This window comes from Lucilia cuprina, chromosome 3 (assembly GCF_022045245.1).
Source record: "Lucilia cuprina isolate Lc7/37 chromosome 3, ASM2204524v1, whole genome shotgun sequence".
In the NCBI taxonomy this organism is placed as follows: Eukaryota; Metazoa; Arthropoda; class Insecta; order Diptera; family Calliphoridae; genus Lucilia; species Lucilia cuprina.
The window spans coordinates 10,306,097-10,328,835 of NC_060951.1; the positions used below are offsets into that span (position 1 = coordinate 10,306,097).

The 22,739-nt window shown below is 33.5% G+C and overlaps 3 protein-coding genes across 6 annotated transcripts in view; 2 read left to right on the forward strand and 1 right to left on the reverse strand.

Moving 5' to 3' along the window:
- LOC111681149 (flotillin-2) overlaps positions 1 to 2,772 on the reverse strand; it is a 347,120-nt gene extending 344,348 nt beyond the window's left edge. For both annotated transcript variants that reach the window (XM_046946685.1, XM_046946686.1), the window contains exons 1-2: positions 2,605 to 2,772; positions 1,434 to 1,685 (exon numbers count right to left, since the gene is read on the reverse strand). In XM_046946685.1, the coding sequence (XP_046802641.1) occupies positions 1,434 to 1,482 (49 nt within the window). In that variant the 5' untranslated portion in view covers positions 1,483 to 1,685; positions 2,605 to 2,772. The remainder of the gene's footprint in view (positions 1 to 1,433; positions 1,686 to 2,604) is intronic.
- Positions 2,773 to 4,772: 2,000 nt separating this feature from the next.
- LOC111681985 (serine/threonine-protein phosphatase 4 catalytic subunit) lies at positions 4,773 to 11,670 on the forward strand. 3 transcript variants are annotated; one of them, XM_023443897.2, is made up of 3 exons: positions 4,773 to 4,952; positions 5,221 to 6,212; positions 11,397 to 11,670. In XM_023443897.2, the coding sequence occupies exons 2-3, from the start codon at positions 5,419 to 5,421 to the stop codon at positions 11,524 to 11,526; spliced, it is 924 nt and encodes a 307-aa protein (XP_023299665.1). In that variant the 5' UTR covers positions 4,773 to 4,952; positions 5,221 to 5,418; the 3' UTR covers positions 11,527 to 11,670. The 3 variants fall into 3 exon arrangements, with proteins under 3 accessions (XP_023299665.1, XP_023299664.1, XP_046802334.1); XM_023443896.2 differs by having other exon boundaries at positions 4,775 to 4,952; positions 5,218 to 6,212; XM_046946378.1 differs by lacking the exon at positions 4,773 to 4,952 and adding an exon at positions 5,133 to 5,151 and having other exon boundaries at positions 5,218 to 6,212.
- A 7,011-nt stretch (positions 11,671 to 18,681) lies between these two features.
- LOC111681980 (general odorant-binding protein 19d-like) lies at positions 18,682 to 21,016 on the forward strand. Its single transcript, XM_046946956.1, has 5 exons — positions 18,682 to 18,789; positions 20,291 to 20,360; positions 20,449 to 20,537; positions 20,600 to 20,733; positions 20,795 to 21,016. Exons 1-5 carry the CDS (start codon positions 18,733 to 18,735, stop codon positions 20,874 to 20,876), a joined length of 432 nt encoding a protein of 143 aa, XP_046802912.1. The 5' UTR covers positions 18,682 to 18,732; the 3' UTR covers positions 20,877 to 21,016.
- The last annotated feature ends 1,723 nt before the right edge of the window (positions 21,017 to 22,739 follow it).

Below are 22,739 nucleotides of genomic sequence, written 5' to 3' on the forward strand. Positions count from 1 at the left end.
AGCGATAGTAGACCGTTGTCAGTCTACCCAGTGGATGAAAACGACAACCGTGAAATAAGGCCGTCAAAACAGGTGTTCACCTAAAGCACTCCGACATTTCTGTCTGGCAATGAAATTGTAAGGTAATCTTACAACCGTCTGAATGAACAATTAACGAGCTGCTAACAATTTTTCATTGTCAGTACATTGTCAGATTTTCCAACGTTGTTTTCTATTGACAACACGGTGCATTTAAAGAACATATGCAGCTAAAATAAGATCTGACAACTTTTGCCATAAAACAAACAGTTTAAACTGAAAATTTTTATTGGGAGATAAATTAAGTTTATGGCAATGAAATTGTAAGGTTTTCTTACAACTGTCTGAACACACAATTAACCTGTTGGTAACAAATTTTCATTGTCAGTACATTGTCAGATCTTCTTTTATTTACATAATACTTTCTTGTACATCAATTTATCATAAATGATGCATACTAAACATAATTTGAAGTAAGACCGGGGGTGTAATAAGTAAGTGATATTCTGCAATGAAGCTTATATGGGGTTCAATTGCCCCATGAAATTGCCCTTAATATATTAGTCCATAGAATAGTCGTATAAAAGTATTAGTCAATAGCTTATACTATATAGAATTGACCCTATGTATACTAGTCAATAATCCACTAGTCTAAAATTGCCAATAGGTTGTCCATAGTCTTTTAAATGTCTAAAGTCTATATGTGATCGACTAGTTAATTGACTACTTAGATCCAATCTTTAGGTTAAGGATTATGGATTAATTTAAAATTAATAGTCGAAAGCTGTTTTGTTTGCTAGTTAAAGCGTCCAATGGAAATGGTTTCAACTTGGGCAAGATCTGCAAAAGTTTAAGTTGGCAGCTGATTATTAAAATAAACATTAAAATGTTTAATTTATCGATTAGTATAAATTATGGAGACTTCAATATATTTGTTTGTTTTAAATTTGAGTTTTCGTATTACATTTACAATTGTCTTCTTCTTTTTATAAAACATGCATTGCTTTGATAATCCAATCTTTAGGTGAAGGATTATGGATTAATTTAAAATTAATCGTCGAAAGTTGTTTTGTTTGCTAGTTAAAGCGCCCAATGGAAATGGTTTCAACTTGGGCAAGATCTGCAAAAGTGTAAGTTGGCAGCTGATTATTAAAATAAACATTAAAATGTTTAATTTATCTATTAGTATAAATTATGGAGACTTCAATATATTTGTTTGTTTTAAATTTGAGTTTTCGTATTACATTTACAATTGTCTTCTTTTTATAAAACATGCATTGATATTGATTTATATGGCAACACTGCGATGTTTAATCTTATACTCAAAAACACCGAAGAGGGTTTAAAATATTAACATCACAATTTTTTTTAAATACTTTTAAGATTATGTAAAATATTGAAAATTTTCGACTTACCTGATACAATTAAGGCCTGATTTGGTCCAGTTGTATGAATATTTCCCATGTTTGTGCTGTTTCAATTAATTTGATTGATGATAAATAAATCCTTGGATATGGTGGGTGGGGGTGTTTTTCAGATATTTTTAATATATTATTGATAGAATTTGTATATTAATTTGTATAAATTATTTGAACACTATTTTAGCTCGCTGCTATAACGATAACACTTTTAACGTTTACACTATTTTTTTTTTTTTTTTTGACAAACTGAAAGAGAAATATATAATTTTTTAAAGAAATTATTAAAACAAATATTTTTACAAACAATTTTATAATACAAATTAAGGGGTATTTATTATTTGCACAGTTAGTTTAATTATTTTAACTTTTTTTATATTAATATTTTTGGATTTTAATTTATTTAGTTCAAAAATCTTAAATTAAATTAAAGGAAAACGTTTGTTATGATTTTGTTGTAATAAAACCGCTCTAAAACAGCCTAAGTAGAATAACAAAATGGCAACACTATAACATTTTACAATATTTACAGTAATACTTTTTTCAACTCCTTAAAATATGCTTTAAAATTTAATCATTCTTTACAAAACCCGAGAGCACTAATTTATAGTAGAAAAAAAGTAAACAACGCAAAATAACAAAAATAAATAAATGAGAGAGATTTATGTATAAGAATTAAAAAAAATATATATGCAAACAACAAATTCTATGGCATTAATTGCGGACTTTTTTAATAATTTTATTTTGGGCAGAGCACAACAAAAAGTGCAACAACAACAACCATATACCTACAATATAAATAAATACACATAAAATAAGAACAAGAACAACCAAAAATTAAGTCATAATAAATAAATATTTAAAAAAAATTGTTTCTAATTTTTCTCCTACAATTACTAAGTGCAATACATATGATTGTATGTATTTATGTACATATGTATGTACTTAAAAGTAAATTAAAATTCTTATTAGATTATACTTTTGTTTTGCTTTATTTTGATGTTGTTTTTTTTTGTTTGTTTTTTTTTATTTTCTTAAATCACTCATTTGTTTGTTTATTTACATTATTTTACTTGTAATTTCCTTTAATTTTTTCCAATAATCATTTTTTGCATTAATTTTTTTCTGCTCTCTTTTAATTTAATTCATTTTTTTGTTATATACATACACACTAATTTGTTTTATACAAATATAAAACAACAACTACACAAGCACGCTGCCGTTTTTTATACGCGTTTTGTACTCCGGCTCCACACACTTTTTTCCTTTTTGTTCAAACACTAAAAACAACCAACAACCTTACGGGACGAACGCAAAAATCATTCTAACCAAAACATCCACTAAAATTAAATGTTTAGGAGAAGTCTTAATATATTTTTTCAGCCGGTGGTGGTGTTGTTATTGTTTCATATTCTTTTTATGACGTCACCGTTAGTAAACCACTAACGGAGTTTTTAAATTAAAAAAGTGGATGCAGGGAAAAGAGAGAGAGAGTGAGATAATAAGAGAACGAGCAGAGTGGCCAATTTAGTGCTTTTAGGCATGATTTTAGCACATTTTAAAATTGCAATGAAAGTAAGTTTGATTTGAACGATGCTATTCTTAAAATAGTCGACTTTTTCAACATTTCATAATTGTTAATGAAAATTCTGCAAAATTTAACACAAATTTTAAGATTTCTAATGGCCAATCTTTAGGTAAACGATTAGCGATTAAGTTAAAAGTTGCTTTTGTTTTTGTACTAAGTTAATTTGCTAGTTTAAGCGCCCAATGGAAGTTGTTTAAACTTATGAAAGAAATGCAAAAGTGTCAAAACAATTTTTATATAAAATAAACCTTAAGAACTTTTATTTATTGTTTAGTGAAAATTTTGGATTTTGGATAAAGTAATTATTGTACTTTAAATCTCGATACTGCAACATTGTTAATGGTAAATCAGGTTTCAAGGAAAAATTTTTCTTACTCCATTTCAGATCAAGTTCAAAAGTTAGGAAATAAGGTACCATTTTCAATTGTTTCTTCCCCAGCAAAAATTGTATTACTTTCACAACTAGTTCTAAAAAGCATGATTATAGCCATGATCAGTTAGCTAGTTAGTTAGTTAACCCTTTAGTCCACAAAACTAAACCGCTGGACTTTTTTTTATCAATATGACACTTTATTTTGATATTATCCTTTCTAGCATGCAGTGACATCAAATTCTAAAAAATAAAGTAGTTTTCTTTAGAAGTAACTTATGACTTTAGCTGTGAACTCAAAATGACGTCTGTCGTTGTCAAAATGACGTTCTAAATACAGAAAATTTAAAAACATACAATAACGTGAAAAAACAGGATGGCCCATTGTGATTTCAAATTTACAAAAGATATGGGAAATAACTTCTGTTTGAATAGATTTCGATCGAAATCCTCAAATTACTTAATGAATGGACTATAAAATATCAAGAAAATCTGTACGATGAAGGCATTATAGGATCAAATTTGGCTTCAGCTTATCTTAATCTATTAGAGAAATGTACTTTTTATACCCTACACCACTTTAGTGGGGAGAGTATATTGGGTTTGTGCTGATATTTGCAACGCACAATATCCTATATCCACCTATACCAATCGGCACAAAATCATTTTCTGAGTCGATTCGACGAAGCCTACTGAAAATGATTAACATCGGTCCATTATTTCACCTAGCCTTCATACAACTGAACCGCCGAATAAAGCTTGTGAACCTTGTAATCAAACTATAGGTCGAAATTTTGAAGATAATTCAATTAAATTTGGCACATGATATTTTATGGTACCGTAGACGAAGCCTAATGAAAATAGTGAACATAGGTCCATTATTTCACCTGGGCCCCATACAACTGAACCCACCAAATAGGGCTTTTATGTTCATAATTGTGTTTAATATACTCGTATGTACAAAAAGCTGCAAAACCAAGTTCTATACTAGTCTTGATGACCCTCATAAACTTTATAGGGCTCTTTTTGACCCTAGCCCCTATAAAAAGCCCCCAAAAAGGTTTTATTAAATAATAAATGGTTTGAGTACAATTCAACTAAAATGCTGTATTAAGAAAACTAAATCACATTTTATTCGTATACAGGTGTATTTAATACCCTATATGGTCGGCCTCGCCCGACTATAACTTCTTACTTGTTTAATATATTTTCAATTTCAAAGATAACGTTTTCTTTAAACGTCACTGGACTTCAAAAATCAACCCTGTGCTCAAACATAAAAATACAACTTTTCACTTTAGTGCCTTTTAAAAACATAACTGTACTGTGCTATAATTTTCGCATGCTATAATAGTACTTAATTTTGCAACCGTGTAACCAAGCGTTGATGGTCACGATAATTTCTTTTGTTTTTTTCTAATGTTACATTAAGAAAATTTTTGTTAATTTTATCAGAAAAACACGTAAAAATGCAAATTTATAAACAAACTATATATAAACAATATAAATAGATAACATTATAACGTAATAATCCAGCAACAACAAGGAAAACTAAACGGTGAGTGAATTTTCTGCTTAAGTTTTGCTTTGAAGGCAAGCAGCGACGTCGACTTGTGTGTATTGAAATATAAGATGGAATGAAAATGGCTGGAGGTTTTTTTTATAATAAGAAATATACAAATGGAAAAGTTTCACCATAAAAGGCGGTAAATTTGAAGAAGCAATAAAAGTTTTCAAATAAAAAAAGACCTTTATTTGTGGGTTACAAATATGAAAGGGTTTAATTAGATTTTAATGTTTTATTTGTTGTTTTTCTTTTACAGCAGTGTCTCACACTCTTCCTGCCTGTCAGCCAACAACTTTTCATATTTTTTTGTATATTGTGCAAAAGAAAAACCTGTCATCGTAGTTATTTGTGTCATTTGTTGACAACACCTGCTTGGCAAAGCCCCCGTTTGACGTTACGATTCTTCTCCTTTCCTCCTCTTGTGCGTGTGTTTGTGTGGTAAGTGTGCTAAAACAGAATGACAGACTACAGCGATCTTGATCGCCAAATAGAGCAATTGAAACGTTGTGAGATTATAAAAGAAAATGAAGTCAAAGCTCTGTGCGCCAAGGCACGTGAAATACTAGTGGAGGAGGGTAATGTCCAGCGTGTAGACTCTCCCGTCACAGTGTGTGGTGATATTCATGGCCAGTTCTATGACCTTAAAGAACTTTTTAAAGTGGGTGGCGATGTGCCGGAAAAAAATTACCTGTTTATGGGTGATTTTGTGGATCGTGGCTATTACAGTGTTGAAACATTCTTACTACTGCTCGCTCTTAAAGTTCGCTATCCCGATCGCATAACACTGATACGCGGTAATCACGAATCTCGACAAATCACACAGGTCTATGGTTTTTACGATGAATGCCTGCGTAAGTATGGCTCCACAGCCGTTTGGCGCTATTGTACTGAAATCTTCGATTATCTATCGTTGTCGGCCATTATTGATGGTAAAATATTTTGTGTCCATGGCGGTTTATCGCCCTCCATACAGTATTTAGATCAAATTCGTACAATTGACCGTAAACAGGAAGTGCCACACGACGGTCCCATGTGTGATCTATTGTGGTCAGATCCAGAAGATCAAACTGGTTGGGGTGTTTCGCCTCGTGGCGCTGGTTATCTATTTGGTGCCGATGTAGTCATGCAATTTACCAGAACGAATGATATTGATATGATTTGTCGTGCCCATCAATTAGTTATGGAAGGCTTTAAATGGCATTTTGGTGAAGCAGTTTTAACGGTGTGGTCAGCTCCCAATTATTGTTATAGGTAAGTTTTATTTAGCTTCTTTTTATTTCTTTATTGTTTTCTATTATAATTTTGATTTAAAACAAATTAAAATTTCTTTGATTTCTTGTTATTTGTTTGTAGCAAGTAGAAATTTTTGAAAAATTATTTCACAATTTTGTAATAATTTTCAACAAATAAGTTCTATTTATGCATTTTCTTGAATTCGCCCATTTAAAGATGATGCAATAAGGTTTTTATATTGCTCTCTTATCTATTTGCATATATAAATGTTTGTATTTCACAATATGCAAGACCCTTTGCATATTTAGTTTGAGAAAAATTGTATCAATGGAAGAACAACTTGAATTTCATTCTATTCTTTTAATTCTATTCTATTAATAAAACAGACCTTAATGAATACCAATTTTCGAACACACAAAGAATGTGCTATATGACATAACAATGATTTAAACGCAGATCATCAATTGTCTCGCGGCGTACTCAAATTCCACTAATAAGAAGCTTCCGTAACAATTAAAATTGTGGCCATACCTTACAGGTACAATTCCAGGTCTAGTGTCAGTAGATCTAGCAGAGATCATTCTGTAGTCCTATAATCTATAAGATATTATTCTGTAGTTCTATAATCTATCAGAAATAATTCTGCAGTAATGACGTGTTTGTGGTTTATGTATAGTTTGCATGTTTGCAAGTTTGTACGTTACATCATTACCCTATACATAGTAGTGTCCAACTACCCAAGACATACATGTAAATTGTAAGCAGTTGTATACATTCATTCGAAGTATTTGGAAATAAAAATTCCACCATATGACATATCATTACTAAGATCCCAAAATGTATTAGTAGAATGTTCAGTTTCATTTGTGGTGTTACTTTATTAGCACCTCTAAAGTCTAGTAGGGCAGACCATTGTCTTCCTATCACTTAACATTAACTCGACTCCATCTATTCGAGTTAAGGGTATTGTTATCGTCTCGTAAAAAGTTCATAATGGGTTTTAACTCTTAAGAATTTAAGCAATTTTCATTAAAGAAGAATAACTAGTTCCAGATAATCTTAGAATAAGAATCTGCTATAAGCTAGCAGTAATTAAACTAGCAGTTATATTATGCTTTAGAGACAGTTATTGCACATAGTTCAACTTATGCTTTCATAAAACACATGAAAGGCAAAAGGAATTTTGGATACGAGTTTAAAAGGGTACAACACTCCTATCTTTTTCATGCCAATACCATCTTTAATAGCAGAGTGAAAGACTCCATGAACTTTATCTACTGTTGTTGCAGTTTATTTATGCGTCCAAGCTTCCATTGTTGCCTTAGAAGCTGCTACATTTGTACTATTAAGAGGTGTTTAAGTATCTTGATTGATGATCATTTGAAAACTTTGTTGTTTTTTAATTGATTTATGGACGGCACTGATGGTTGATGTTGTTGGAATAGATTGTTGTTGTTGTAACAAGGGAAAAAAACTTCCGGTTGATACAGTTGTTGCTTTGGCCGATTGAGAATCGGGTCGTTCCGGAGCGGAGATTCAATTGTCGTGGGAAAATTACAATAATATAGACTATACTAACCTATGCTGCCTTGGATTGGTTATTGTAGATCAGGCTACGATAAGACCTTCGTTGGACAAAATCTATCGTCTTATTTGTGTCTCCATAACAGGGGCCATGAGAAGTTGTCGCACACATGATGTTAGTGCTAATCTGCTCATCCCATCATTACATCATCATAAAGGATGAGGCGCACAAATCCGCACTTCGCCTATCAGAAATAAATAGTTTAAAAGCGGTTAACTTTGACTGATCCAAATATATATATGGATTCCTGACAGTAGTTCAACAGTACTGTCACTTTGAGGCGAAGTGACAAATTGACAAACATAACTTGGTGGCAAGAACATGCTGATGGTTCTAAACAGATGGCAATACTGCAGCGGTTATCTATGGCCCAAAATTCCAAGAGGTCATCCCTATTGGTAATTACCCCTTAATCTTCCAGGCAGAATTGTATGCAATTATCAATTGCATAAAAGAATGATAGATATTTGTGATGTCGGATAGTCAGGCGAACCTTAAGGCTTTACTTTCATATGAAATCATGTCGGGTATAGTGCTTGACATAACAAACTCACACTATGTTGGGTACTTAGTCATGAAGGGCATTCTGGCAAAGAAACAGCAGATTGTAAGGCAAACAAAGGCGTACGGAGACCATTTATTGGGACTGAACCATTCCTTGTTATACACAAAGAATACATTAGGGCAAAATGCGATTCGTATGTTAAATCTAAATTCTTCCGCCACTAAGAGTCAATATCAGGACTCTGAAAGGACTCTGCAAATTCCAAAAGTTAATGTCACTTAATAAGAGTGACCTAAGATTAATAATGGTACTTTATACCGGACACTGTGTTAGATAGCAGCAGCACATACTTGGTAACAATGCAGATTCTACGAAATGCATAATGAAACCTCAGAACATGTACTTTGCGACTGTCAGCCATTATGGCCTCTCAGAGTGAGTTTTCTAGAAGTCGCTTTTTACTGATTGTAATTCGTATGTTTTGGGTCATTCGCCACGAATGTACCTTTTGTTATCGCAAATGAAGACAGTCGTCACTTTAGTGTTCACTTTGTAAGCGGGAGCGGAGACGGTCGTCTCTTTACTGTCCTCAAGTAGAGATTAGACTCTTTAAAGCTATTTTCGTTTTATTGAACTTCCGAAAGTAGTTATTTTACCCATCTTTTGGAGATGGACTTTCTCGTAGGATAAGCTCATGTTAAAATGGTTGGTCACCAGGGTAGTCAGGTTAAGTGGCAGTTCTGGCAATTAGTGATCTACTAGTTACGTTAGGTTAGGTAGGCAGGCCATCCTAGCGATATCATCACTGGGGACACACTTGAGTACAGTATTCTGATGCCTTTGTGATACCTGAAAAGAAAGAAAACGGTTGGCTTATTAGTACACTTCGACCTAATCACTTTGGTTTCCTATACTGAACCAGTTTGTCGCAGGAATATAAGAATCTATCTTCCGGATATCAATCTCTGATAGATCCGCTAAGTCATGAAAGTCAGAAAATAGCTACATAGCAGGCCCATTCTGTGATCAGCTAGGACGGTGCAATGACAGAGGAAGTGAGTTATGCTCTCTTCTTCCTCTTCATCCTGCCAGCTCCTGCAGAAGTCGTTACTGGGTAAGTTCAGTCTTCTTGAATGGCGTCCGAAAGGCCAGTACCCAGTTACCACTGCATGTATCTTGCAAGCGAGAAAACTAACTTGGCGAGAGCAGTTGAATATGTAATGGGTATCATGAGGACCCAAACCACGGCACGGTCTATACGTGACTAGTAGGCATTGAGCCTGTTGCTCCATCCCGATCTTAGTTGTGCCAGAATTACTCTTGTTTTCCGCGGCAGGTTTTCTTCTGTGTCTGCTATGGGTGGTGGGCTACCTTCAATTACGACCGCGGAATTTATGGCGTCTCTATGAATGTCGTTCAAATACGAGGACTGCCGAATACGAGTACTGATCCAGTGGATACCGCACATGTCTGCATATGTGTTATTCGTATATACGAAGATTCTTCCTGACATGCCTCGGGGGAGTATCCAATTGTGTGATGTTAAAATTTGGATGACTTCTACGATGACGTCCCAGGAGGAACTGTTTAGTCAACAAGATATTGTGTTCCTTGACTGGAAGGATCTTCGTTTCCTCGTGCAGGTGATGTGGGCGGCATTATGGCCGCTTTGGATGTTTCTCCACTGTGTATCACTTAGCAAACAAGTTTTCTTTATCCATACTCCAAGTGCTGCCGGCTAGTGCTTTGAGAACATTGTTTCTACTTCGCAATTTGTGCGTGATTGCAGTGGCGTGAGCTGAGGAAGCAAAGAGGCTATCAAATGTGACCCCCAAAATCTTTGGGTTGTGCACGGTCGGTATTTGGACTCCATCGACCACGATGCCAAGGTTTAGGTTTACTTTCTTCGTCCAGGTGGTAAAAAGTGTTGTTGACGACTTCGCTGGTGATAATTGCATGTTACGCGCAGTGAAGAACTCATGTATTTCATGGAGATAACCATTCACCATAATTGTACAGTCGTCCGCATATGAAATCACTTCCACGCATTGTGGAGCTGCGGGGAGCTTAGAAAGGTAGAAGTTAAACATAAGTGGCGATAGTACTTCACCTTGATGACGTCTTGTTTAACTCTACGGGGTTTCGAGCGTCTGTTTCTAAACTCCACGACTGATGGCCACTGAGATAATTTACGATCCATCTATTCGTGTTGTTGTGCATTGTGGATTGCAGGATATCCTCGAAGAGTGTGGCGTGACTGACAGTGTCGAAGGCCTTCGACAGGTCAATAGCCACTAGGGCCGTCCTTTCACAGGGCCTCTGCTGATTTAAGATTTGTGAGATCTGTCCAATGGATTTATGGACGCATCCTGTTGAAGTAGCCCAATTTTTAGGCCTGGACATTGATGTCGAACCCCCAACTAGATTATTGTATAGTTTTAGCTGTTACAACAACAACTTGGAAAGAGAGTACGCAATGGTATTACCAGGAATTTGTTGATATCCTGGAATCCAATACAGTTCTATTGTAGAATGTTTCGCATTTTCTCGTTAAGGGATGCCCAGCATTCTAGGACTAAGTTTGATGTCGTGTAGACACCACTTAGAACCTTAACGTCTGCCCGGCTGTCGGTATACATTCGAATAAAACCTGAGCCAGTTTGCAGTTCGTTTTGTGGCTGACAGTTCAGCCTGAAGTACGCTCATTGGTAAGGGGCCTTGAATGATACTTCCGTTCCCGAATGTGCTATGTAAAAGCCACCGTGGTTTGATTTTGAGCCATCGGTGAAAACGTTATACGATCCGTCATGGAGGATTGTTTCCATTACATTTGGATCGTGTTGGACATTCACTGAAAAGCTTCTATTAAAAAACGTTTTGGCGATGCAATAGTCGATATTGTCAGGAATTTCTTCTAGACAATTGAGAATTGTATGCCATACCAATTGTATTGAGTCTAATGGCCGTGTTTACTACTAGTTCATCCTGCATGATTCCTACACTTTCAGGTGTATCAAGGGAAATACTTGATCATTTTCATCAAATATTGTTTATTTAACAAATATTTTTACTTAATTTAAAAACTAATTTGTTTTTGTAATCCTATTTACAGATGTGGAAATGTGGCAGCTATTTTAGAATTAAATGAGTACCTACACCGTGATTTTGTCATTTTTGAAGCAGCACCTCAAGAAAGTCGAGGTATACCATCTAAAAAGCCTCAGGCGGACTATTTCCTTTAAGTAACCTCTAAAACGATGATTGAATAAATAAAAAACACACCATCATTAACAAACATACAAAAAAACACACAATGTCGACAAAATATCTAGAAATCTTAATAATTTAACATTAAGAAATGAATATTTTTGTGGAACTGTAAAAATTTTTACGAAAAAAAAATACTTTTCAATTATAAAATAAACATTTAAACAAATATTCCACTAAAATAAATAAAATGACTTGAAAAATAAAAATTTAAAAAAAAAACAAAAAATTAAAAAAAAAAAACTAAAATTTAACAAATAACTTAAAAAATTAAATACAAAAACAGATTCTTTTAATAAATGTTAGTTATAGTTACCTAAGTATTAAGTTAGAACAACCACAAAAACAACAACAAAAAGAAAACAAACTTATTTAATAAAAAAATACTATAAAATTTAAAAATAAAACAACAATATAAAAATAATTTAAATTTTTTTTAACAAAAAAAAATGTTTTTGCTGCTTTTTAAAAAGAAGAAGAATAAAAGATTTTTTTTTTAAAACAAAAATTTTTTTTGCTTTAAATATATGATTTTGTATAATAAAACGTAATAAATATAAAAAAAATCTAAAAAAAAAATATAAAACAAAAAAAAAAAAAAACAATTTAAAAAATAAATATAAAAATTTTATTTAATTTGGTGAATTTATAGGGAAAGTTTTAAAATGTCTATTGTTTTATTATAAAATTGAGGTTATGATTATTAAAAAAAAAACTGCCGCATTCTTTTGTAATTTTAAAAGTAAAAAAAAACAATTCTAAAGGAAAACTTTAAAATTACATTGAAAAAAAAAAAAACATTCTTAAAATGTAATAATAAACACAGATTTGAAAAATTGAAAATTATTTCTTAAATCATGATTTGAATTGAATTTCTTTCTTTAACAGATTACAAACACATAAATTAAATTTTTCAACTTTTTTTCTTTGTTTTTCTTTAAATGCATTAATTAGTTTTTAATTTATGCCTGCTGTTTATTTTAAATCCCTTTTTTTCCTTTTCTATATATAATTTTATAATTTCATTTAGTTCTTCTCCTATTTACCTTAACATATGCCCTTTATAAGCTTTCCTGTTTAGTTTAATGTATAAATAATAAAAAGAAAATATTTTTTTTAAATTAAAATACCATCAAACCACAAAAACCAACCATTTTATAAATGCTTTACACTCATAATGAACATTAATATTTTAATAATAATCTACTTTATAATTACCACAAATATCAATTCTAAGTTGTTTATTCTGTTTAATTAAAAAAAATGTACAATTTCTTTAATTTATCAGGGTTTTTTTTGTAAAGAAAAACACTAAACATAGAAAGGAAAAACAATAAGAAAAAACAAAAACTAAAAAAGAGTAAAGAAAAAAATAAAAAGAATATTAATATTCAACAAAACTGTTATGGCATTTTTTTAATAATAAAAATACTAGCTTTGTACAGTGTGGTTTGCTACCCCTATGGGGTTGCCAAGTGCCCCATTAAAAGTCCACCAATTATTCTCCAAATAATCACATGAATGTCAAAGTACTTAATGTATAATTTAAAGATTCTAGCTCTAATAGTTTCTTAGATATAAGAATTTTTTTTATTTAATTCAGGTGGGGGCTTTAAGAAACCACCCCCCTCCACCAGAACTAAAAGTCTACACTTTTTTCTCCAAAATGTTTAGATGAATATTCAGGTAATTTGTGCTAAATTTGAAGAATGTAGTTCTATTGGTTTCCCAAATAAACTAATTATACCCTACACCATTTTAGTGGGGAGGGTATATTGGGTTTGTGCTGATGTTTGTAACATACAGAAATATTCGTCCTATACCCACCTTAAAGTATAACAATCGGCTTAGAATCATTTTCTGAATCGATTAAGCTATGTCCGTCCGTCTGGCTGGATGTCCTTATGCGCAAGGCACAGGCCGCAATTTTCAAGATAATTTGATGAAATTTGGCACACACGCTTCTTTTGGCCCAATTCTATTGAAAATGCTTAAAATCCATTATTTTGACTAGCCCCTTAACAACCGTACCCCCAAATAGGATATTTGGGCTAATAATTAAGTTAAATGATCTATTTTGTAAACAAAAGTCGACAAAATTTAGTTTTATAGAACTTTAAATGACACTACCGATTTTTGTAATGATCGGGCTTAATTTAACCCTAGTCCCCATACAAACTTCCCTTCTTAAACTTGACTTAAAGGTAAAAATTCACTTACAAACACTAATAACACTTTTTAATTCTACATAAATAATATTGAAGTAGACTTAACTCACCCTAACAACATTTATAAGGATAGGACCATATTTTGCCCTTCTCCCCTTTGCGGCCTCTTGTAGAAAATCTCTTTTTTGCCAAAAAAAAGTAAAAATATTCCGAAATTAAGTTAAAAAAACAAACCAAATGCTTTATTTTTTTAAATAATCCCCATTTTAAACATACATACTGACTGCTGTAGGGTATCATATGGTCGGCTACGCCCGACTATACATTCATACTTGTTATTTTTTAAGGACGGTCAGGCTTGTGCCTGTTGCTGGGCGCACTAATTTAATGCACTACTTCGTAGAACTGCTCTAAGTTATGCGTTGTTTTTATTAAACGCGTGCTTTCGTTTTACCTCAGAGTGAGGTTATGTTTTTAACTGGTGGAGACCATAAAATACTCACGATATAATATGGTGGAGACCATTTAAACTCAAATATATACTGGTGGAGGCCATTAAAACTCTAAAACTTATTTCTGGTGGAGACCAATAATACTTTTGATGAAATTAAGTCCGGATGCTCCAACTTGCTATACGAAGGTGTAGGTCATTTGGTGGTATTTTCTCTGGACAAACGTGTGATAACCTGGCAATATGAGCACTTAATGCACCGCCATCCTTATTAAAACCCGAAAAAAATTCCCTTCGAGAGAAATGAATATGTCAAAGGAACAAAATTTTCACTTCTATTGGCGATAGGGTTGATTTTCTGAAATATTTTCTTAATTTGAGCGGGGCTTTTCGCCCTCTTGTAATTTCAACATAAAAAGCAGCCTATTACCCATTCCAGACATACAGGAATACCCTATGCTATGTAACTGTCTAACAAATTTCAATAGGATTGTTCTTCGTATACAGAAGAGTTCGAAGATACCTATTGGCAAAAAGAAGAACGCCCACAGCTAGTTTGGCAAGTAGCGGTGGAGAAGAAATATAATATAGAATAATACAGGCCGAACGGGGGAGGAGAATTAGACAAGGAACAGGAAGTTAAGGTTTCTTGACTTTCTGTACAATATGGTAAAGGCAGATTCCTCAAGGTTCTAGTGAAGGCTCATTCTATAAACGGCGTTCTAGGTTGATCACTCCCTGAAGACAACAAGTGGATGCTGTCATTAAACTGGTTATCACTCATTAAGCTACAAGATGTCGAAGTGCTTTACGTGAACAGTTGCGTGTAGGCCACAATTTCACGGTTGTCTTTTTCATTCACATGGGTGAGCTTCTTCGACGACACACGATGGGTTAGCACTCTAAAGAGTGATGGGTCCATCGCATCATTAACCTATAAGATGTCGAAGTGCTTTAGTTAAACAACTGCCGTGTAGGCCTTGTTTCACGGAAATATTTTCCATCCAAAGGCTAAACTTCTTTGACGACTCAGCACCGCCCCTTTATGTATCTTACAAGCGGGTGATCATTTCGTCCATGTACAAGTACTTTGCTGAAGTATTCGAGCTATTTAATCTCTGACCAGTGCTGTTCCCTTGCTTCCATTTACAATCACTGAAGAGGGAATGGCATCTGTTGAGTCTGCAACAACACTTATAAACGTTTTTCATTCTATAAAAAACAAGGTGGACCAACAAATTAGCCGAGGACTTTGTTCTTACAGAGAAAACACTGCAGTAAATTTGGTATGAAAAGAGTTTTTCCTGATTATAACTGGACAAGGAAGGAAAAAATTCAATGGCATTACCTTTTATATATCGCTATTCAACTCATTCATTCGACACACTTCTCACTCATTCGACATACTCATAGAGAACAACATCAGAGATACTCACTCAGGCATAAGTGCCGGTAAGATCCATATAACATTGCATTCTCCTGAGGGATTAGTCCGTATTTCGATTCGAAAGAAGAAGTTTTCAAAACACAATGTGTTTAACATACAAATTCGATAATGTTTCATTCGTGTATCTATTAACTATTAATACCAACTCATTTCTAATCCTTATGGGTCTATTACATATGGCAACCGAACTTCAGCTGCGTTGCCGGCTTTAAAATAAGAGAATGATTTCAGTCTGGAAAATGATTTCAGTGGAAATAGTTATTATTGAATAAAATTTTTTAAAAAATTCTTTTTCGTATAGTATCCACATCATGTTGACAACTGGCAACGCAACTGAAGTGGCAATCGAGATACATAATCAACCCATTGTAGTCTCATAATCACTCCTTTGCGGGGTATCAGTTGTGCCGGCAACAGCATAATTACTTATAGAAACTTACAGACTTCACCGTGCGTCAGTCTTTTAACCGACATTCTCTTCACTTTGGGCTTAAACTACAGCCAGCCCCAAAATCTGTCCTGCGGTCTACCGGTTACCGTGGCACCAAATCATGTGGTTCGACCCCACATCATTCCAAGGAAAGGTAGAGGATACATTTGATCATGGTAACACCTATTTTCCCTGGGATTGCAATCACACAAAAATGGAGTCATAAGAGTTACATGCCCCGCGGCTATTCATCAACCTACAATCTGCCAAAAGTCGTTTCTTAGGAACAACTTGCAAAAACCCTAGCATAGTAGCAAGAAAAGGTTAACTTCTGGTTGACCCTCCTACTGATCTCTACAAGAAGGTCAGTAAGGGAAAGGGCTCCGGTAGTGACCGATCGTCTAAACTAGTGGTATCAAAGTTGAAAATCACTTTAAAAAGATCGGTTCCATCTCTGACAATTAGATGGAGATAATTAACCCTCTTCATTCAGCAAGAAGATGAAAAAATCAACCAGCCTGGATGGATACCATTATTAATCGTGTCCCTTCTTCTGATCTCTACAAGGAGTTCAATAAAGGAAAGGACTCCGATAGTGACCGATCCTCCAAACTAGTGGTGTCAAAGATGAAAAGCTCTTTAAAGAGATCGGAACCTTTTCTGACAATAAGATGGAGGTGATCAACCCTCTTCATTCAGCAAGAAGATGAAAAAATCAACTAGCCTGGACTATACCTTCATTGATCGTGCCCCTCCTCCTGATCTCTACAAGGAGTTCAATAAAGGAAAGGTATCCAGTAGTGACCGGTCCTCCAAACTAATGGTGTCATCCTCCAAACTAGTGGTGTCATCCTCAACCCTCTTAATCCAGTAAGAAGATGAAAAATCAACCAGACTTTATGAATACCTTCATTGATCGTGCTGATACAGTTAGTATTCAGTATTAAGCGGTCGAACTTCCGTCCATCTTTTGTATAATGCTGAGAGCATTCTATATTATAGTATTAGAATTCGCTCCATGACTTAGCCATTCTTTTGTGACATTCCAACTCTGAATGAGATCTATATGGATAAGATCTATTCGCAACATCGAAGGTGGGTTTTGAATCTTTTTATATATCTACAAGATGATAAGATTATGATGATGATGTTTAACGTGTTTTTGCTCAAGTACTGTCAGCGTACGTGTATTTTTCTTGGACAAGAATTTGCTGTGACTATAGTTCTTTACACATAACTTCTATTGACGTGATATTCAAATCAATAGTACGATTTCGGTTTCTGTATTTCCAATATATACCCTCAGGATCGTTTTTGCTTCCATCCGTACAACAAGAGGCTTCGCATGACAGTGATTTCCTATCTGAGACCAGTTTTTCACAGTCACCGATAGTTTCTCATTACTATTGGTCATGATTAGTATTCGGATGAATGTTCAGCAATATTTCCAATGCGTAGCCCCAAGCTGAACTCTCTGTACTATCTCTAGGAGGACTGCTATGGACATATTTTGTCTATTTCATCCTCCTGATTATAAGAGTGTAAGTTTGAATCGGACTAATTACGTTTTTGTTTATCCAGTGGGCTATAGTTGAACTGTGACTAAATCTCAAGCCTATTGGACTTCTATATAATGTTCAAATTCGATATACCTTGTCGGTTCTATCCTCTATTCGGTATTTCCATTATATTATACTATGAAAGACTAAGCCTAGGTATTTTACCTTATCATTCTGTCCAAGTATCGATATTGTGTTGTTTTTCTTTCTATTTAGGCATATTTTTTAGGTCTTCCCCGGCCCTTCTGTATGTTTTAAGTAGAAAGTGTGTTTTGAGGGTCGATAAGACTCAGATTCCCATATTTGGAAATAAATACTAACTGTCATTTAAGCGGAGCATATATACTCCCCATGTATTATATAAAACGGAACATACTTATAACGTAAATTACTTGGTAATTATTATGATTTACGTTTTAGTATTAATTGTAGAAAATCGTAACAAATCGATCGAAATAGACTTTACAAAATTGCCTTAACCAATTAATTATTTTAACAACATGTGAATTAAATAATTCTTTAAATTAACTATTGTTTTGTTAGCGTTATTAAGCGATAATATTAAATTTAATTAACAGCAAGTCAGTTTTAGTAGTGGCAACGTTCGGGAGGTTTAATACACCTGATCCTATTGCAGCGAATGGATTTAGATATTGTTAGAAAAGTTTTTTCTATAGAGAGGAAGATAACAAACAAAAAATTGTATGATTTATGATTTCGTATAAACTGAATCTGGAATTCATGACAATCAGGGATTTATGTCAATATGTAAAGTTTATATCAAATTTTTTTCCCGTTTCACAAGTTCTCCATGTTTCGGTGATGGTACCTGTGATTGCCTTTAACTGTCCCCTACTATTTGTTAATGATCATCTGTTTAGTTCATATTTAGTTTTATTACTTTGTGAAAAAATCGATTGTTTATTTAAAGATAATTTTCTTATTAATAAATTCTCAGGCAATTAAATAAATATGAAAAATTTCTTAATTTAATTAATTATATTTATATTTGATTTTAAAAAATTGATCAAATTATTTAAGTATAAATAAAGTTACGAAAATTGTACACTATTAGTCCATTTGATAGTCCGATTTAAGAAGTTAACAAAAGTAAAACGAAATAAAAATGAAGTTCCTTTTTATTGGGTTAGGATTTTTACTATTGGCGGTCTATAATATACAGGTAAATAGAAATTAGAATAGTTCTGACAGCGATCTTGAATCCATACTTAAGCTATGTATACATGGTTGTAAGATCTTAATACGATGGCAGTAAATTGTGTTTAACAATAGTGTCAACTTACAAATATTGTCTTTCAACATTTTCAGTAATTTATTGAGCAGTTTAATATGTGGTGGGTGTCATGTGAACCCTGACCATATGTTGAACATTAATTGGGAACTAGATCAGTAGACATCTCTAGAAACCGTTAGTGAAGTTGATGAGTTATCCATAAATGCCACTCGTTTCTGAGGTCTTGAAATATTGACGTTGAATTGAATTGTCCCTTAAAATTCCATGTGTAAGAACCATAAGGACTTTTTGGAGACCTTTTTAAATATACATGAACCGATATTTATTAAAACTGAACTCCGGGCTAGAACCAAATCTCATCAAGTTGAAGTCAACCATAAGAATTCTCTGGGTTGTATGGAACATGACTAGCCGGGATATTTTAATACCGTTCTCTAGCACACTATTATGGTTTGTTTGGATCTAGTCCCACCGGTTTTTTCAAGTTGAAGTACGTTGTTTTTCAAACTTTTACGTAAAGAATCGTATCCAGCTTTCATTGAAAAGATTCATGTCCATCATTTCGTTTGGATCAAGTCCCACCGGATTTTTTTTTTCAAGTCAGTGCATTAGTTTTATAGATTTTCCAGCATTTATTGAAAAGATCCAGATCCATCAGTTCGTTTGGATCAAGTATCACAGAATTTTTTTCAAGTTGAAGTTTGCTATTTTTGAAAAATTTTATGTAAATCAGTGCATCAAGTTCCACGGGTTTTCCAGCTTTCATTGAAAAGATCCAGGCCCATCAGTTCGTTTGGACCAAGTCTCACCGGTTTTTTTTCAAGTTGAAGTTCGTTATTTTCTAAACGTTTATGTAAATCATTTTATCCACGGGTTCTCCAGCTTTCATTGAAAAGATCCAGATCCATCAGTTCGTTTGGATGAAGTATTCCCGGATTTTTATTGAAAAGATTCATGTTTATCAGTTCGTTTGGATCAAGTCCCACCGGAGTTTTTCAAGTTGAAGCTCGTTATTTTAAATCTGTGCATCAAGTTCCAAGGGTTTTCCAGCTTTCATTGAAAAGATTCATAACCATCAGATCCGCGGCTACATGATACAGCACTAATGTTGTACTAGGAGGTCGTCCACCGTGGAAAACAATAGTACTAAATAAGATCGTGATGAAACAACTGACTTAATGCCTAATTCCATCCCCAGGGTCCCCAAAATATCCACCCAAATACTAACCCAAACTGCTCAACGATCCCTACATCACTTTTTCCAATAGATTTATGGACACATTCAATTGGTATATTGTTTACCGACTGAACACGTAGAAACTGAACAATTATTTGCTTAAAAATTCGTATTAATCGCATTCATATGACTAAAGAACTTTGTTATATACGATCTTAAATTTTAATAAAATTTCAAAATTTTCCGATTTAGGCTGAAGTAAGCAAGGATGAAGCAATGGCGATTGCAACTAGTTGCAAAGAAGAAACTGGAGCATCTGATGGTAAATAAAACCTTAAAAATACATTATTACGAAATGAAGTTCTATAAATTGTTCAATATCTAACTTACTATAAAACCCCGATTTTCAGCTGACTTTGAGACCATAATTAAACATGAATCGGCCGAGACTCAAGAGGGTAAATGTTTGTTGGCTTGTTTCTTAAAAAAAGTCAATGTGGTAAGTAAAAATTTTCGATATTATTACTTAATATCAGATTCTAATGTCTACTACAATTCCAGATGGATGCTGATGGTAAAATGATTAAACACGCTGCTTTAGAAATTTCCGAATCGCTTATATCAAATGATGATGAAAGAGCTCTTGTTGCTGAAATAATCGATATCTGTGATGACATCGATCTCAGTGATGAACAGTAAGTTGTTTTTGTAAAACAAAGTTTTATTTTTGTTTTTAAAATTATATTCTTATTTCAGCTGCGAAGCTGCTTTTGAATATGGCGAATGCTGGAAAAAGGAAATTAATTCTAGAGGCATTTCTACAGATCATTTAGTTTAGTAACGAAGTACGGTTTAGCTTGATCTTGGAGTTTAAAAATATCCTGGGAACTTTAGTCAAAAGCGTCAACAATGTATTAACACAATTTTATTTTGAAATTATTATTTTATTTTGAGCATATTAATAATATTAAATATAAATATATTTTTTTTATTAAGTTTTAAGTTTTTAAAAGGAATAGACTATTTGGGCACCCTAACATTACGTTTGGTTCATCCCACAGCGCCAGTTCTGCTTACCAAAAGTGGCCCACTGGGCACATTATATCACAACCACAACCTTCATACAAAGAAAGGTGAGGTTCTTACCCATTTAAAGTTTGAGAATAGGTTAAGATCGTTTCGACCCTAGAGTGGACTAATAGTCAAAACCATAGAGAGGGGAAACCTGTCAAAATTTTTCTGAAAACATATAAAGTTGGCTGTTCACACATATGGGTACTGTGTATTCAACATACCACCTGTTAGATTTCCCCACAGTCATTTGTCAAATTAAATGTAAATAAATTAAATATTTTTAGTTTTGTATAAAATATCAAAATTATGAACGTATGTTTCCGTATTCGTCTAGATATTCATTTTTTGTCTTGTCCCGGTTATTGCAATGGTCCCATCTGGATGGCTGTGGTTTAAACACAAAATTACGGGTTATATCTATTCTGTATAAGTTCGGTGCTGTTGCCGAAAAAAAAACAGATACATAAGTGAATATGCTTTACGTGAACACCTGTCGTATTGGCCTTATAAGACCACTGGGTAAGCTTTTCAACTCTACACAACGACACACTCATTGAGACCAACATCTGAGTAAGGTCCGTACAACCCTACATCCATCCCGTATGATATACATTTGACACCAACTCATTTTCAATGCTGTTATCTCAGCTATAGCACCGAACTTATACCGAAATATAGACTTTACCGTGCACAAGTCTTTTAACCAATATTCTCTTCCCGCGTTTAAACCGCAGCCACCACGTACATACCAAATGGAATACTCCAATAACCGGGACAAGACAAAGATGGAAACTTAGCCCCGTGGCATCAAATTATCCTGGCAAACAGGGAAGAGTTGGAATAGGTTACTGAATGAATCAAGGGTATATGGACCTTGCCACACCCAAATTCTCGTAAGAATGACGAGTGTTTTCTCTTGAATTTGGGTCACCTACATCTGTTTATTCTGCCGAAGTTATGTAAAATTTAAAAAATAAATAAAAAATTGTTGTGGTGAAAATGTCAGAATAATAAATTAAAATGTTGTTATCCAGCAAACACAGAGGTTTCTATGTGAAGAAATTATCATTCTTAAGTAGATTGATTACACATTGTTTATAAATATTCGCATTTTACAGTAATGCAATTTAATCTTCAAAATTAAAAATAACCAAATATTTTTTTCAGTGCAATTTCAATGAAAAAATGCCAATAGTGTGTGTGTAGTGGTGATTTTTTTATCTGCCTCTCTATAAGCCGGTATATGGTTTGTTGGGTTATTTAAAATATGGGGAATATTGTTGTCTGGAGCTGGGTTTTGTCAAAATGAAATTTCTAAAATTGAAAAATAATAAACATTGGAAAGAAATAGTTCTTGTGTATTACAATATTACCTTCAAAACCATAGAAAAAGACTAGAATGCCAACTCAAATTTTTTTCATAAAAAACAACAACAACGAAAATCACACATAAGGAGTGAGATCGAAAAATTCTTAACATACATATATGTTTATAAAAAAGAAACCACTACACTTACAGATTTATTTTTTTTATTTGATTCAAATTATTATTACAATTTACAAAAAAAAATATTTTTATAGTTTTAATCACTAGTGATGAAATTTTGAACCCTTTTCGGAAACCCTT